This window comes from Pseudorasbora parva, chromosome 16 (genome assembly GCF_024679245.1).
Source record: "Pseudorasbora parva isolate DD20220531a chromosome 16, ASM2467924v1, whole genome shotgun sequence".
NCBI lineage: Eukaryota > Metazoa > Chordata > Actinopteri > Cypriniformes > Gobionidae > Pseudorasbora > Pseudorasbora parva.
Window position 1 is genome coordinate 34,219,795 of NC_090187.1, and position 19,038 is coordinate 34,238,832.

The following is a 19,038-nucleotide window of genomic DNA, read 5'->3' on the forward strand; positions in this document are numbered from 1 at the left end:
ATCAGGCGTCGTTGATTAATTTCAGCCTATTAGCACCCCCTACCCTCCCCCCGCCCCTCCCAGGTTAATTCCCCACGCCAGCGAGCAGGAAAGGGGGCTGCGGGTGTGAGCGATGGTGCAGGGGGTTGCAGGGGAGCACGTTGTTGTCAGGACTGTATTAATGAGCGCGCCGCTCAGGTCCCGTGGACAGGGGGACGGTGTTCCTGGCTGCGTACGGCGACGGCGGCTCTGTCGAGGCCTGGCCTAGATTCTGCCCTCACCGGGGAGCAGGAGGATCCAAGGACTGACGCTGATCACCTGACAGCGGCCCCACTGCTGCGAGAGTGTGTGTGTACGCACATGTCTGTGTGTGAGAAAGAAAAAAGGCCGTTAAGAGAGGATGCAAGTGCTGGAATGGGTACATGGTTTTTTTCTTTTTAATTTCAGGTTTCTGTCTCTGAATAATTTTGGAAGTTCTCAAAGATGGTGTCATGTGAAGTGTTGAACAGCGGTGGATATTTTCCCACTTCTCCTTTCCGTGATATTCTGTAATAAGAGCGGTAATATTGTTCCTCTACAAAAATCATTACTTTAACAGCGCTTGCATGCAAAACTCGTTCAGATTTCGACACCACATCTGAGGCTGCTGTGATATTGTTGTAAAGAAAGTGGCTCAATGTCTAGTTTTGATCTCTCACAGTCACGCACCTGGACTCCCTCATGCCTCCACTTCCTGTTGAGCTACCACATGTAGTCAAAATACACAATCCATTGTGCCATCAGAAAATGGATGTGGGCTTTATAACAACCATCAGTATGCATTGCTATATTTAAACCATTCATTTTTAATTTGTGTTAACTTGATACTGTACATGGACATGATGAGTCAGAACAACATTTATTGTCTTCCTCCCCCTGATGGTCTATTTAGAGTGTTACAGTATATTTTTCATGGAACGCTTGTACAGTAAAATCACCGCCACAGCAAAAGAATTCCCATTTTACCAGAGTTGTAGCTTCAAATGTTATAAATTGGTAACATTGTACAATAAGGTTCAATTTGTGAGTAACCGCACTAGTCACACTGGGAGTTTATAAGAGACAATAAAAACACAGGGATATAAAGATCTGTTGTCTTTATTCAGGAATTATTTTTAAGTAAACTTTTTACAAGACATTTTACAAGGTTTAGTCCCTTGACTGTAAAACATGTTGTTGTTTTTTTTCTTTCATTAGGACAAACTTTGAAGGACTTTTTTTGAGATGGACTGTTTTAACAAGTACAAATAAAGATTTGTTGTATGTTTGTTTTTATTTTGAATTCATTGAATGTAGATTCTGTATTGCTGTGGATCAGCCTGTGAAAGGGTTCATGAACAGTTTTTTTATTTTAACTTTTTTTATACTGTTTCCTGAGGTCAACTTATGACATTTGTGAGTTTTTTACATTCAAAAACATCATAATGAATAAGTAATAGGCTATTTTCTAACCTAGTTTTAAGCCTCTATCAAGAAGCACTTAGTTTTGATGGCCGTGCTGCACTGAAGACTTGAAAGTAAACGCCCACTGCTATGATTGGATAAGATTTGCATATTTAATGAGCTTCTGCTCCCCTGTCAGTACATGTGGGAATTGTTTTGGTAGAGTGTGGGGAAACGATCACAGGGCTTGTAAAATGTCTTTATCAAACAAACACAATGATTTATCATTCTCATCCAGCCATGATTGATTGGAATTTTTTTTTTTATTACTTGGCCCGCCCGATCGGTGGATATAAGTGCAAACCATCTGTCAGACACACACACACACACACACACACACACACACACACACACACACACACACACACACACACACAAACGGGCACCTTCAAATATCAAGTCAAGAGAGCTAACAACAAACCTCAAAAAAAATATTTTTTTTTTCACTATTTATAGCCTGTTGGCAGGCCGGGCTTACGTTTGGTAGTCCGTCTGAAAAACACATAGCCCCGGGACACTGGGCTTTGTGAACCCTGGCCAAATACATGTCCGAGTTTGATCCCGAAAATGTGACAATACAGATCATAAAAAATAAAATAAAAACGTTAAAATGTTTTACTCACATTAAAATTGTGTTGCACCATTTCTGTCGGTTCCAAAATAAAAGGCACAGCATTGTAGCCTGACTCTGCTCTCCTACGTACTTACACTCAATTTTAATTTTCCTTCAGTACTACGTCTTGGACTGCAGTGTATTCTTCTTAGGTTTTCTCCGAACAAATTTTTACCGGTCCAATCAGTGAACAGAGGGAGTGGCTGAGAACGATGACGTTGATGTGTGCGTTAATTTTAAGTTTTAGAGTTACCTAGTGCTTTTGACAAACACCAAGGTCGTGTGGTGATGTAATAGCTTTCCAAATCCACATCTCTTAAGTTTTCAAGAATATAGCGCTTCAAAATTCACTCTTTATATCCTTTTACACCACTATCAGAGCACCGTACGGTTGCGCTTTGCTGTTATTTGGATGCTTTAGACTTGTATTTCTTTAAAATGCTGGCAGGTATTTACAAAAGCAATATGTTTCATCAGAGCTCAAAGAAATTAAAATAAAGGCACGTAAACATTTGAATTGGGCCGTTATTTACAGCAGCATTTATTCTTATCATGCTAAGCATATGACAATTTTATTTACCACATACAATCATGTTACGGACCACGTGAGCAGTGAGTTCCCGATAAACAAACCCTCCCGTCCACCATGAATAACAATCACAATCCTAATGCATGAGTTTTAGGTTATATCACTGAGGTGGCCTGCACATTTTGACGGATTTGTGAGAAACAGGTGAGGCGAAGGGCTTATGACAAAGGTCACGACCAAACGTTAGCGATTGGTTATGGCAGATCGAGAGTGGCTCTGGGCAAGTCCAATAGTTTTAAACTTCAACAGAATACCGCCTTTGCGGAAGTAAACACTTGTAAATGGAGAGTGGCCAGACTCTTATGTACAAATGAAATGTACGAGAGTCTGGTAAGACCAGGCTAACAGCAATGTGTGTTAATCTCAATGGCCCTCATTTATCAAAAGTGCATACACCAAATTTCCAGCGTACACCTTGCGTACAACCAAAACCACGGTGACATTGAGATTTAGCAATATGGACGTTGGCGTACGGCAAGCTCAAATCCTACACCAGCTCAGGAGGTGGTGTACGCACATTTTCAGTCAGTGCGAAAATGCGCAGAAAAACAATTCCTAACACCACAAAACGCACTGACAAAGATATGCTACATGACCCACTGTAAAAAACAACAACAACAACATAGTAATTTTATGCAACATGGACAATGTTTAATTAGTGTGACTATACCAAAGCATTTAATTTGTGCATATGTATTCCTCCAGTTGCGAGCCTGTGCGCTTTACCTGACTTTTCAGGGTTAGGCCCGGCAGCTGTGCACGGACTGGGACTAAAATAATTTAGACTGACAAAATAATAAAAATGACAATCTTCTTCTTTTAAATAATAAAAATAATAAAATAAATAATAACGACATTCTTTTAAATAACAATACGCGTCATTAATAATACAAATCATAATAATAATCATAATAATAATAATAATAAGAAGAAGAAGAATCATCTTACAAATTGTCATGCAATTATTATTTGAATTAATGGTAGGCTACTCCACATCACATCATCACTATCGTACACCCCAATACATGTGCCGTGATACGAAATTAAATGCTAAATGTTTCAAAAGATGTTCTGTAAAATAATGCATTGTGATATTTTCTCATCCAAACAGCTTTTTGAACTGCTGGAGTGCGCTTCTGAACCCCCACACCATTAACAGTAGGACTACTCGTAATTTGGGTCCATATTTTGTTTTTGTGGGTGCCTTTAATCCCACTCTTTAAACTCCCAAATAAAAGAATTTCGTTTTTTTCCACTTCCCTGATGATGGTCTCGATGGGTGCGTCTCAATCATCTCAATAGTTCAGTAGTCAGAGCACTGATCAGGGAGTCAGCCCATTGACTTATGTCCTAATCAGTGCACTGACTAGTGGACTAGTAAGATGATTGAGACGCACCCGATCTCCACGTCGGAGAAGTTTCGCTTCTTTGCCGTCTTCCGTGTGTCCATGGCGTAAAATGAGGGCGTGGGGAAGGCGGAGACTTAAATATATAGAGGCGTGCTATTCTAATGACCATCGTTTTCAGCCACGGCATTTATCAAGGGCAGGTATTGCGTACGTGCGCACAGCTTCATAAATCAGGTGATGAGAGGAGTGTAAGCATAATCTTACGCCAACATATACACCCGTTTCTACGCAAGATTGATAAATGAGGGCCAAAATGTCTCTAGTATGTAATTACTACTATTTACAATAAGGTTTAATCTGTTAACACTAGTTAATGTGATAGGTAAAATGAAATAACACGAGTGATGAAATTTAGTTCTCTTTTGTATCTTCTTGCTCTTGAATATTTTAAAACCACATTAAAATGCACACATTAGAATCAATACGCGGAATCTACATTTTCCAGTTCTTGAGCTTGAGTGTCCGATTGCAGAATTGGAATGGATTTCCGTTCCCCAATCCTAATCTGCTAAAGCAGGTTGGATATAAACTTTGCAGGACACTGGGTCTCTAGGAGCTGGGTTAAAGACCTCTATAACATTATTAAATTTATTGTGACACAACAAGAGCTGACAATAGTACTTATAATCCAACATAAATGAATGCTGTAAAAATAGTTGTTTATTGATTTATACCTAATGCATTAACTGATGCTAGCGATTTTGTGTGTTATTGTGAAGTGTAATCAAAAGTATTTACAATTAAATGACAAAACGGCTTGTCTGCTAAACCATCACAAAAATTTTAGAGGGCAACAAAGTGTAATAGGTCATCAGTGGCAGTTCACATCAACCACAGATTGTACAATGCTTAATTTTTATTTAATTTTACTCCCAACATTTGGTTTCATGGTGTGCAACCGACAGCTTTCACACTAATCCAGCAATCAACTTTAGTCAATTGAACTGAAGTCTGCACAAAAATCCTGGATTGATCACAGCCTGCATTGTGGGATACAGTCTGTTCGGTTAAGGATGCCATAGGTTGGTGCTCTCATAACTGCGAGATATAATGCAGGCTTGTGAGTGCATTATAAGAACCGTGGTCCATCGTTCAGGCACACAGTGTTGGCTGGCCCACTGAGGTGCTATAAATAGCTGTCATCAATATCTTCTTCTCAACCTCCTCACGTTCCCAATCCACTCAGGACGGCTCCTCTAATGGCATTAAATTTTCAAAAGAGCTGAGTCCACTGCGCCTCTCCGTGCCCACATCCGCCCAACAGGAGAGCGATGGAACGAGAAGAAAGAGTCACAGTAAGAGAACTAAAGACTCAGATGTGGTAGAATGCACATACTGAAGATGGATACTGAATATGCAAGCTTTTAAAAATGGAGATTGAATGTAGAATGGAGAGATGGGGACATGTAGATGTGGCCAGTGTCCATATAGACTAATTCTCTACTCTGTTGTGAATAATGCATTAGCACTTTAATCATCCTCCACGGCCGCCCGCCGTGCCACGCCGCTGTCATGGTGGTCCGAACAGTGCCCGTTGTGGCCCCTCCATCGGTGCCCTCTGCCCTGACCTGGGACGTTTAGCTGTGTCAGGCAAACGCACCATCACAAGAGATCCTGACCCCCGCCTCTGCCTACAACTTGTCCTAGTCTAATCGATTACTCCTGAGCATGCAAGATAATGGGACACACACACACGGTTACACACGTTCGGCTTGTCTCCTGTCCGCCGACCCCGTGACCTTTTCTGCTTTTGAGAGATGTCGGTTCGCAGCTGTCTGTGACCTCGCAGTGGACACTGTAGTTAAATATACTGTTACTAAGGAGAATTAATAACATTCAAGGGATACTTATCTATCTTTTTAAGTTTCATAGTTTGCCCTTAACTCCTAATGTGATGGCTCATTATGGTCAACTGTTTCAGAAGCTTGTCTTTTTACCATTTGGTTATATCTTAATACTTTTTATTTTATTTACTTTTTACAAATCTTTTTACTTATAAAAAAAATATAATAAAAAAATGATTATCAAACTCCACATAGTTTTTATCAGACTCGTATGTTGTTGAAATCATTTTATTAAATTAAATAAATTAGATTTAGTTTTTTTAAGTGCTAATCAAAAGATTCCCCCATTTACCTTTATTTATTTATTATCCCTGTAGGAAAGCGGCTGCAGGAGTGGATCTGTGTGATTCTGTGCCTCTCACTCTTCATTGTAAACCTCTCCTTCCTCCTCCTCAACTTCTCCACGGTGCACATCTACAAAATCATCTTTGGCATCGGTAATTCTTACATTCTTTGTGACCTTTCTGTTTCCTTTGTTTTCTAATCAAGTTCTGCAGTCATTATCTGCAGAAAAAACCCATTAGTTGTAGTGGACGTTGTTTTGCCATGTCATAGTCACCTTTATTTTAGTACTCACTAAATTCAACCCCTTTCTTTTCCTCAGTGACTGGTATTGTGACGGCAGACTTTGCATCTGGGATGGTGCATTGGGGAGCTGATACATGGGGTTCAGTGGACATCCCAATAATTGGGAAGGTAAGAACCAAGGCCTGTTCATAGATCAGAACTTCAGATGTATGTATGCTATAACTTTCCCTATACTGTGATTGACTGTAGGTATGTGGGCACGTTTAGGCACAATGTTTCTGGCACACATGCATTGCCCACACGCTCGTATGCACAGTGTGGTCTCTAAGCGTAGTATCTTGTTTGATTTTAACAAATTACCCTGTTTAATTTTCATATCAGCTTTTGCTCTATTGGCCTGTTGTGGTTTACCAGGCTCAAAAACGGCGAGTGTGAAATGCCATCTCCACCCTGGGGATTTCAGCCCTTCCTGCTTTCCTGGAGCGCCACATCTTAACCCCACCCACTCTCAACCCCAAAGGGTGCTGGAGATACTCAGGAGGGTTGCATTAATGCATGGTACGGTCGCACTCTCCTTGCCCAATCAGAGAAAAGGTCACCCCCTCGCTGTCCAATTAAAAAGCAGCCGACACTTGCTTTCTGTGTCGGACAAGTAGGGGCAATGAATCTGGGAGCATTTATGTGTTTTTGTGCTGACGGGGGTCATTGTGCTATTATGTGGAAGGGGGCCGTAGACTGGCAGTGGAAAAATGGCTAACCTAAGCTAAATCTGGTCCCGTGTGCCAATTATTAGGCTACTTCTGAAAATATGGAGTGTTAAATTTGATTACTGTGAAAGGAAATGACAAGTATACAAGTTTAGCAATGATCAGAACACACCTGACAAAGAGTGTGACCGTGAAATTTTCACAGTTTGAGGCCTGTCCTTTGAGTCCTTTGATGTGCACTGCATAGGGATGGTGCGGTGTGACGCTTTATACTGGAACACTAAATAGTTTGCTATAGAATATAAAAATGAAACACTAAAATCAAGATTACTTTTTAAAGATTAACTTAAGTGGGTGTTAGATGATTAAAAAAAGGCAATTTATATAGCGTAAATGAGCACATACAATTAAATATTCAACACTGACTGATACTGATGATTGAAAAATCTCTCATTTTGGCCATACTGCCCACTCCTAGTGCCATGCTTCTATAAACGTGGCTGTGTTTACATGCCGGTCATTGAGGCCCTGAGTTTTCCTACATGGCCAAGGCCGAGAGCAGGTTTGTAGAGATCAGGTCATCTGAACGGCCCGTCCGGCTACCGCAGAGGTGCCTGCGTTCTCTCGCTTTCATCATTGTCCGTCTGTGCTGTAAAACGGCTCGGCCACACCTCCCCACCGCGAAGGGGTTTCCACTCCGCTCCGCAGCCACCGCCGATCCTTCTGCTGTCGAGGATAATTAGGATCCGCCACCTGGGAGTGATCGAACTTCAAAAAAAGCGAGGGAATTTACAGACATCCAGAACGCAGAGCTTTAAGACCCTTAACCAGCAGATTAAAGGCGGCACTTAACAGACCGATATATATGGCTTTTTGTCCACATGTTCAAACAAGAAGCACCAACTTGAGGGAGAATCATTAATGACCGTGATTAAACAGGCACTTAAGAGCAAAGAGCGTTGGGAGGAGGGAAAAAGGCAAGAGAAATGAAATGGATCTCTCATGTGCGCTCTGGGTTAAGGGTGGGGGAGGACGGGCTCCGGACCTCGGCTGGGTTGCTAGGGCAATCCGAAGATGTGAGTCGTGATTAGGCAGAAGGCGGGTGAGGTGAGGCGAGGCAGGCCGTTAAACGGTGTGGGATTAGCGGCGGCGAGGCACAGGTTTGCCGCAGCGTGCCGGTGAGTCGACATGCACACTGTGTGCTGTCTGGGGCTTAGCGCTCTTTTAATCTCGCGCACAGAGAGACGGAAAGGAAACGAGGAGAACAGGAGGGGAACATAATTGTCGAAATATCAACAGATAGTTTTCTCCGCTCCAGCAGAGTGTCGCCACGTTCTCTCAGATATAGGTGTGATTGAGTTCAGCCCACAAACACGCGATAATGACATTTTCCCCCCGCGCTCTGTTTCTGAAACGCTATGGTAATGTGGCACCAAACGATTCCTCCTTTTTATGTGGAAAATAAATTACCTTCATTCTTGTATTTTCCTTTGTGCTTATGCGATCCTTTCTCTTACTCCCTTTCATTTTGCGGCACCCGCGCGGTCGCAGACGGGCGCCCGTCTCAAAGCAGCGCTCCTGGGCGTGAGTGACAGGTGCTGCTGGGTTGTGGTTTTTCATGATGCTGGATCTGAGCCGTGGGGAAGTGCTGTTTAATGCCAGGTTATCTCTCCGCTCCGTAACATGTAGCTCGTTCCGCATGCGTCATCTTTCATTTAGGCCCTAGTACCGCCAACGCGCTAGTTTGCGCCTATCAGTCAACATCTAACCCCACCCAACCCTGTCTTACAACAAGACCCAAGTGAAATCTGCTTTTCCGCATCTTCAGTGCTGATTTTTGTGGAAAATCTGTGTAATAGAGGGAAAAAGGGCTTCTACACTTTTATTAGTACGGATGTGCAAAAGTCCATATTTTCGAGAGTTGCCTGAACAATAGTGGACTAATTCTTAACTAGAAGTAAGAAATAATTATTAAAGCTGGATTGGGTTCCCCTGACTCGGTTTGGACATGTTTTTCTTAGGGAGGTTTTGCAAGCCTCTAGAGTTCAATAAAGTGGAACAGAATGCACTTGGTTTTAAAAGGACTATTGTTTATTTGAAATGCCATCTAAAGATTACAACTCTTGTGGCAAAATGCTCAGAAATGCGTTTGGCTGCAACAGTGATGCATCAGTTGCTGCAGTCGAAACATTGTGACCCATTCTTACTGGTAGCTAAATGAAGATGAAATTAGCTCAAATTTTGAATTAAAAAAAACATGCAAGGGTGTCAATGTGTAGAACTTTGTGAATGATGTTTCTGAAGAGTTCTGCACACAGATTTTCTGTGGGCTTATGGCTCATTATCAGTGGGGAAACTTGAAGCAAAGGATATAACTAGTTTCTATTATGAATATTTTAGTTTAAACTCCTCTTCTTTCTCATTTCTCACCCTAAAACGCACATCCAGTGTTCTTAGAGTTGTTCAGAGTCTCTAACTGTAATACAACAGTAGCTTCAAGTTTGACCCTGCACTGTCTTTATCATAGACGTACCCATTCATTACCACAGGGTTAATGGATCTAAATCACAGTCCTAGACTTCCCTTCCCATTTTTCAATTGAACTTTAACCTCCCCTCCCTCTGTTCCCCTATCTCTCTCTCTCCCTCTTTCCCCCTCTCTCCATTCAGGCATTTATTCGCCCATTCCGGGAACACCACATTGATCCGACGGCTATCACACGGCATGACTTCATAGAGACTAATGGAGACAACTGCATGATCACCATCCTGCCTCTGGCCCACATGGCCTATAAATTCCTCTCCTACCCACCAGGTACACACACACACAGACATCCACTTTTTCAGTGTGAGAGTGAGTCAGCGTGACTATTTTAGAACCAATGAGTGTGACCTAAGTGTGGCTCCTTGTCCTGGAGCCGTCCGTGTGCCCCACATTCATCTTAAAATACCTAAAAATTGGGAAATCGAAAAAACGAGAATAGGGTTTGAAAAGGATAAAATGTTCTCCGTTCCAATTTTGCTCTGCATGGGTTACAGGAACAACTCAACCCAAAAAAATAAAATTGTCATCCTTTACTTATGCTCATGTTATTCCAAACCTATATGACTTATGGAATATATGATCTCCAGGAAGAGAAGTTTAACGGAATGTCCTAAGTGATTTCTTTTTTTAAATACAATTAAAGTTTTGTTCCTCAAAGACTTGGAGTATCGCTCACACGTCATTTGGACTTAATCATTTTTTTGGAGCTTGACAGCATTCATCCGATTCCCATTCATGCTTTCCCGTCATTCTGGTTTAGAAAAAATTGAAGGCAAGTAAATGATGACAGAATTTCCATTGGATAAAAAGGTTTCTTTTCCACTAACATTGTGTTGCTGGTGATCTGCTCGATACTAAGAAAGTTTAAAGGTAAATTTGATTGGTTTCACACGCTAAAAGGTTACGCTAGTACTTCAATTAAAAGTTTAGGGCATGTCACTTTAAGGCATTTTGTATTCATTTGCATATAATTTTATCTCTCTCTATTCACCTTTTGCCATTGTTCCTCTATCTCTCCCTCCACCTCCCCCTTACGCTATCTCTCTTTCTCAGATGCCCTTGCAGAGTCCTACCCCTGGGAATGTTTTGTTTTTGCATTGGCAGTCTTTGTAACCATGACTAATCAGATCCACAAGTGGTCCCACTCCTACTTCGGCCTGCCACGCTGGGTCACACTACTGCAGGACTGCCACCTAGTGCTGCCACGGAAGCACCACCGGATCCATCATGTGTCGCCACATGAGACGTACTACTGCATCACTACAGGTACACACGCATGCTTCAATTAAAAAAGTTGAAGCCTTGCGTTATTGCTGTCTTAAAGGGATAGTTCAACCAAAACATGAGAGTTCTGTCACCCTCATGTCATGACTGACTTTCTTCAGTAGAGCACCTAAGAATTTATTTTATAAAATGTTGTCTTTTTTAATGAAATTAAATTCAGTGGGGTCCAAAACAGCAATTGAGTGTTTACATGCACACCAGTAAGCTGATAACTCACAAATATCAGCTTATTGAAATAACCAGTTTTCCCTGTTTACATGCAAACCAGATAATACAAGTAAACCACGTTTACATGACTTTATTAATAAACCGGGTTATTTCCTTGTAGTGACGTCATAAATAATAATAATTTCCATATCTGACTCAGAGTATTCCAAATGTCACGTCAGTTGTGATGTTAAAAGCGTGCACCGTGTCAGCAGGAGATTTACAAGAGGTTTAGTCAAAATGTTGCAGTTACAGATGCAGCGTTATGGCTGAAGCTCTTCTACTTCTGTTGCATGGGAAGAGAACACATCTTTACAATTTTCTGGGTCTTAAAAGAGTGCGTTTGTGATATGTGTCCTTATTTCATGCAAAACGCTAGCTCGCTCTGCCTGGATGCATTTAAATCTGCTCTAAGTTTTTGTCCCCCATTACATGTGCACTTTAATAAGCCGACAGAAAGCAGGTTAATGCATTTACATGCAATGCGAAATCAGGGTTAGAGGCAAAAATCTACCTGTCCCGACCGGTTTATGCTTACGCCATTTATGACCTTACTCTGATAAAAGAAAACAGGTTACCGCATTTACATGACCATGTTCATTGTTGGCTTATTAGGCATAATCAGCTTAAGAACTTGCATGTAAACGCACCCATAGACTTTCATTGAATGGACAAAAACAGTAGAAGCTTAAGCTTTCTTCAAAGTCACAGAGGATCATAACAACATGAGGGTGAGAAAAAGATTGCAGAATTTAAAATTTTGGGTGAACTATCATTTAGTCCCTTAGGCATCTTTACAACAATAATATGTGCTGGATCAGATTCACATGAGGAAGGTTAAGTTCCTCTGAGAGTTTCATGTAGTTGATCATGGTAACCTACAGTATCTGGCAAGGATTATTCCACGGAGCGTGGCCTGCATCGCCAGTAGCTGTAAAGTGTGGGTTAAAATAACTTTTTTAAAGTCGTGTGTGTGTGTGTGTGTGTGTGTGTGTGTGTGTGTGTGTGTGTGTGTGTGTGTGTGTGTGTGTGTGTGTGTGTGTGTGTGTGTGTGTGTGTGTGAAGGCATTAAACTCCCATGATAGCTCGAGCACTCAGTATGCGACTTGCGTCTCTGGGAGAGAGGGTAGCGCGGATGCTTGTGCGTCACCCTGCGCCCCAGTGGACGACAGATGTGTGTGTGCACGCATGCTCCAGAGCACAGACCGGTCCTTTTGACCCTCCCTCTTTCCTTTCCACTGCTGCTCCCTGATCCCACTGGGAGACGCTGATGAAGGGAGAGGAAAGGGTCTCTCTCTCTTTCTCTCTCTCGCACGCATACACATACGCGCACGCTTGGGAGTCTCTCTCTGCGTGAGCCCTGCTCCTCCACCCTCCCTGCCCGAGTCCCCGGGGGCCAGGGCCCGCCTTTGTGTGTGCCAGTGGCTGACAACCTCCATGTATATTTAATGCTAACCTGCTGTCAGTGCTAACAAATAGGCTTGCGCAAAGGGGGGGTGTGGGTTTGACAAAGATGAAAAATCAAACAAACATGATGAGCTGTTCTGCTCTCCTCCTGCACCAAAGGGGTCACTGTAGAGAGAGGGCACAAACACACACACACACGGAGCTGTGACCGAGGAACAGTGTGGTGCTCATATACAAAGATACAAGGGCAATGGATGACCATGTGATGTCATAATTTGAGATTGCTGAAAAAAGTATTGTGGCAGTACCACGGTACTTTCAATTGGTTCTAAATGGTTCTATATGTTCCGCATTCATATACCATCATACTTCAAATAATACCATTGTACTATTGTGATGTATCAACATTGTCAGTATCTGGATATTTTAATGTTTTTTGGGGGGCCATCAAAGGGATAGTTCACCCAAAAATGAAAATTCTGTTATCAAGTGCAGTTTTTCTCAATTGTTGAAACACTAAAGCCCATTGGCTGAACAAAGTTCTCATTTGCCTGAACTCGTTTAGCTATTTGTGCAGTCTGCTGTCAATACCTTAAACCATTTCACATGGTAAAGCACAATTTCCAGATCTCACTTAGACTTTTAGCAAAACTCTAAACACATCCTCGTTCTCTAAACACATTATGCACTCTAATGCACGTGCCACCCATACTGGTAAACACAAGTGGCAACAATCAAATACAAATAGAGAACAAAATGTCAGTGAACACAACCACTCAAAACTGATTTAACCTGTTTCAAATGATGTGACACAACCAATTTAAGTACAGTGCATTGTAAGCTGTATACTGTACAATGAACAAATTGTATAGCCCTGAACATTGTGCTGAACAGTACTGACTGCTCAATAGATTTTGACTGGTTGCAGGTTCGTATCAACAAAGAACAAGAATTACAGCATCGGAGAGACAAAGGACAAGTTTGTGAGATGCAGTGTATATTACTGTAATGATAGGGGTACAAGGAGGAGGAATAAAAAGAGCAAAGCAGAGTAATAATTTCTGATCAATTTTGAGTTACTGTGATAGAACACGTTTTCGTTCATCAAAAGACAATGACAGAAAAATATGAAATTTGTTTTGAGATTACAAATGTACTTCTCCCTGAGAACTATAGGTTTTCATGCCTAAATTAAATACAGTTGAGCTTCCGTTTAGTATATTCGATGTTTCCTACGCATGTCGTGTCTCTTCAGAAGACCTATTGGAAACAAAATCCATATGGATCGAGCGCTTTCTTTATTTTAAAACGTCACTTTTGGTGGAATGGATTTTCAGTGGATGGCTAGAAATCTTTCTGATTTCATTAAAGAGATCTTCACTTCCATCTTGAATATTTAAAAAAGTTTTATAAATTTGGAATGATATGGGTGTAATTACAGTTTTTCTCAATTGCTAAAACATCATTTCTGAAACCTTGCTCCATTTTCTGAAAACCTTAAACACCAAGCACTATTTGCAAAACCTCCTCTGGCAGAATGAAACTTTCGCCTCCACAGTTTTACCTGTTTTCAAAATCAAACACTGCTCTCAAATCATAGGAGATATCCCTGTGCCTAAAGTAGCAGTGCTTCGCCTGTGCTTCCCCATAATATAGTCCCAAGTCAAAATCTGACTAGGAAATCACCTAGTCTTAATCTGTGAAAAAATGAGTATTCACTACTCATTGTGAATACGCAGGCCAAAAGAAGTAATTAGGCTGGGATTTGGATCACTTCCTCGGGACATGCTAGCTGGCAACATAGGATTCCATTCATTATGCTAAGCTAAGGTAACGACAACCTGCCAAACTAAAACAATGCATGCACTCAGAGACAAAAATGCATTTGCCCACATATCTAAATTTAGGTAAGAAGTTGAATAAGCCTTATTTCTAAAAACGATGGAGTGTTCCTTTAAGTTATTTTTATATTTACAGTCCAGTCATTCTACTATGGTGCATTGCCAAAAAAAACTTGGTATAGTAGTATTTATTATATGTAGTTTTTTGATGTGCAAAAAAGTGTTAGTCTTTATTGCATTAATAAATTATCTAGGCTTTTTTGATCTAGGTTTTAGCAGTTGTGTGTACTTTTTTTTTTTTTAGGTAAAAAAAAAAAAAAAAAAGCCTGCCCACATCCATAACATTTGACCGATGACGATATCTAGAAGGCAGGGTGGCCAATGACTGATATAATTTTGATCTGTAATATAATTCACTGATGCAAATGACATGAACACAAACTTGTTGAAATAAGAAATTATTTCGTTTTCCACAGTTAAAGGAAGTGTAAGTAAGATTTTAGCCAAAACTAGTACTGCAATCCCCTCTCCCCCTCCCCCCTGACTCGAGGTGGCCAGATAGTCTGCAGGAACGTTTGTAGATCTGCAGCTGTGGTAACTAGAGAAGCTCTGGCAACCCGGATGCAGAAACACTACTGACTTCGTGATTGGTAGATAGGTGGAGGGTGGAGCTTCAGGTCAAAACACAACATGTCAACATCAGTTGAGGGCTGCAACAACAACTTTTAAATCACAATATCCTGGCCGGACTACTGTTGTCAGTGATATAAGTATTTGAAATTAACATGATTTCTTAATGTCTAGTGACATATCAGAGCCATTTTATGATTAATTGAAATATATTTCTTACATACAGTTCCTTTAAATAAATACATTTTACTATCCATTGAATAAATATGTCAGTAGAACTGACAAAAGTGGAGAGATAAAGACGTCTGTGTCAGGTGTGCATGATTATCAACCAATTTTCTCAAAATGGCCAAATGCCTGATTCATCTGCTCGGCTGATATATATCAGTGTATCACTTCTTGAACTTTGTCCTCCATGTTTTTGTGGGTTAAACGTCTAAATGTCTTGTGCATGTATTGTAATGGTTTTCTTGTCAAAACCCAATGGAATGTATGTCTGTGAGGCACAACAAAAGTGTGTGTGTGTGTGTGTGTGTGTGTGTGTGTGTGTGTGTGTGTGTGTGTGTGTGTGTGTGTGTGTACATAGTGGAGGTAAGGGCTGGCTGGCTGGCTGGCTGGGGGTGGGGTGCTGCTACATATTTATAGCAGTAAGTGTGTACATTACTCTACTGCTAGTGCCTGATCTTCTGTCCATCCCCTGGGAATCACCATCCAGGAGCTTCTGTGTCTCACTGCTTCTTGATGTCGTTCTCTGTGCTTTCCCCTCTTTCTTCCTGTCTTGCTCTTTTGTCCTTGCGCTCTCCTTTTTGCTTGTCTTGCTCTCTCTCTCTCTCTCTCTCTCTCTCTCTCTCTCTCTCTCTCTCTCTCTCTCTCTCTCTCTCGCTCTCTCTCTCTCTCTCTCTCTCTCTCTCTCTCTCTCTCTCTCTCTCTCTCGCTGGTGAGTTTTAAAAGAAATGTGTCATTCAGCGAAAGGAATGAATTTTGTCTGGTTGGATATATATATATATATATATATAATACCGTCATTTAAATTAGGTGATTGGGATTATATATTTTTCCCCTCAAAATGTAATTTGTGTGGCATATTTTTCAATGATGATATGCATATTACACAAGTTTGTAAGATTATTTGTTTTTTAAAAGTGTTTTTTTTTTAATTCTCAGCAAGGCTATTATAATGTGTTATATGTATACCACTTGACTATGTAGTATTAGTATTTTTAACAAGTCAAAAAGTGTTCTCCCTTTTGGTTATGTCTCATCTCGCCTGCGGCTCTAAGTGAGCCCCTGCCATTGATGTCACTTTATAAACATTGGTGAATGACACCCCTGCTTCTCTTTTTCTATCATTTTCTCCCTCAGGGTGGTTGAACTACCCGCTGGACAGAGTGGGGTTTTGGCGGACAATGGAGTGGTTAATTGAGAGATTGACGGGTCAGAGGCCACGCAGTGATGACCTGGCCTGGACCAAAAAAACAGAGTGACCAGGACAACAGGACTGTGCATCTCCCTCATGCGTGTCTTCCCCTGTTGAGGGGAGCAGAAACCAAGACTCGGCCTTACCTCTGTACCCCAAAATCTCTCCCATTATGTTCCTGTGTCCCTCCACCTTTTTCTCCACAGCACAGCACAGTACAGCACTTTCTGCTGGGGCATTTTCCTGTCACTGAAGTCTGCTACACATAAGCCATTACCTGCTCCTCCTCTACTGGCTCTGTCCTGTTTTGTAGATGTCTACACACAAAGAAATAGTAGAAAGACAAGATTAAGTTTAAAAAACGGCGGGTTCAGACACTGTTCTTCTGAAAATCCTTCGCTTCATCTCCATGTGCAGAAAGGCACCACTGCTTTCTCATTTCGGTGTGTTAAATGTATGTTTTCTGGAGGTTGGGCTCTCCAGAGGACCGAAACCATGTTGTGATTTCCCCAGCATGGTTTTCATAGCAGTGCATGCCATGGAGTGAGAGAAGCAATTAAATGTGGATTTGATTTCGGAAACGGCGAGAAGATTAATCGCAGACTCACAAACACTTTTTTCCAGATTCACAAAAGCATCTCAGAGCATCTTATTTTGGACCGAAGGACGCACAGAGGATACATTTCTCAAAACGCAGGGAAAGGGTTTTGTTGGCCAACCAGCGTGGTCAGTGCTCAGTTGACCCAACTGAATGTTTTCCCTGAATGTTTCTTACTAAGCTCGTGTTGGCCTTAAGTACAAACCCATTACACTTATTTCTAATCAGCTTACCAGGGCTTAGCGGTGATGAACATTGATTGCGTCTCTGGTGTGTTAGCGTGACGTTATTGATATTTGGAGTAGTATTAGCAGTCTAGCTTGTGATGTCCTCCTGTTATATCTTGTAGTACAACAGTTTAGCAACGGTTGTACTGGTAAAAGGTCACTTTAGAAAAGGTCCATTTGATTTTTTTTTTTTTTTTTAGGTTACCAAGCTTTTTTTATTGAAGGATAATATTTGCACTTTTGACCAATGATATTTTTTCATGCAAAGCTGACATGGAAAACAGCCAAATACACTCCTTGTTTTCTCTCGCACATACACACTTACAGATTTTCATTATGATCCCTCTCAAGAAAAAAAAAAAACCATGAACTTCCTGTGAATTTATGTCTCTCCAATTTGCGCTTTACTGATAAAAGGAGAAAATTAAAGTTTTTATAGTGTGTTTCAGTTTGGATTGTCTGTTCAACAGCTTCAGCTCCACAATTTGGGTTTCATTTTCTGGATTTTTTCTTTTCTTTTTTTCTTCTTCATACTACAGTATGACATTCAGCCTTGTATTTGTTCTTTCTTTCCATCTTGCAGCTCGCTGCTAGTCTGCCTTAAAAGTGTTTTTATTAGCAGTATGATTTAAATATTGAATAAATAACATTTGATTATTCGTTTTTTTCGTAACTTGAGTGATTTTTAAATGTTGCTCATTAAATGAAAAAGTTAATTTAGTTCTCTTTGTTAAAATGAGACGGTAAAACATTACAGCTTTGCAAAGATAATTGCGCCGGAAATCTGCAGGGTACTTGAGGTGATTTAACAATGAGTCACAAGCGTCTGAAAGGTCTGTTCTACTAAAGTAGAAATTGTTTATGAGAAATTCGGGGGTTCATTCAACAAAGTACGAAACTGCCACCTTATTTTTATTTTTTTTATATATTTATTTTATATTTTTTATTTATTTATTGGAATTAGCAATTTATGAAATATTGACTGTGAGGACAGTATATGAGCCGAGAGCTCCCTCTGGAGGCTGAATAACGTCCACACAGCTGAACGAAATAAACAATAATTCGCTCAATTTTCTGACATTCATGGTAATACCATTGGTTACAGATGCCATGGCTTAAATTAGAAATAATTACATTAAAAACCATGGCACATGAAAAAGCTCAGTCCAAAGATACCTGAAATTGTCGCTATTGTTAGAGTGGACTGATAAATATCTGATTATTATTTACATAGTTTTGTGTAGATAATTTTCCCAAGTCTTCTCAATGGCAAAAAGTGTCCCAATCTGAATTCACCCTATTTATGAACGCTCTCTCTGCCGATGGCGCGAGTTTGAGGTAATGGAAGATGCGGTAAGTGTTTGCAAAACATTTTCGCTTTTTCAATGTCGTGGCACAAAAATGATTTGCAACAGTTCAAGATTCTCAGAAAAAGACGTGGTAAAACTAGTGCACGAGGCAACTGACGCGGCCTTTGCTGCGTTTGTCCTGTCATCTTTGTTTAAGATTAGAAATTGTTAGATGGTGTTACTCTTTTACGTGAACGATGATGTGTAATATAAAATTTGCTTTAAACAAATCGTGATTCAAAGTCACACATATTACAGGTATTTTCAATTAGAAAATGATTAATGAACAGATCCGCTGTAGTGCAGGTCTGACCTCGTGACTTCTTCGGGACAGCAGAAGAATTTGGCTTTACTGGTGTTAGTGAGGCTGGCAAATATGCGTC

The 19,038-nt window shown here is 40.8% G+C and overlaps 1 protein-coding gene across 2 annotated transcripts in view; it reads left to right on the forward strand.

The window, feature by feature from the left end:
- The window catches only part of si:ch211-212o1.2 (uncharacterized protein LOC492735 homolog), a 36,645-nt gene extending 18,680 nt beyond the window's left edge, over positions 1-17,965 (forward strand). For both annotated transcript variants that reach the window (XM_067420443.1, XM_067420444.1), the window contains exons 3-7: positions 6,234-6,353; positions 6,521-6,612; positions 9,821-9,965; positions 10,749-10,961; positions 16,427-17,965. In XM_067420443.1, coding sequence (XP_067276544.1) covers positions 6,234-6,353; positions 6,521-6,612; positions 9,821-9,965; positions 10,749-10,961; positions 16,427-16,548 — 692 coding nt within the window. In that variant the 3' untranslated portion in view covers positions 16,549-17,965. The remainder of the gene's footprint in view (positions 1-6,233; positions 6,354-6,520; positions 6,613-9,820; positions 9,966-10,748; positions 10,962-16,426) is intronic.
- Positions 17,966-19,038: the final 1,073 nt, after the last annotated feature.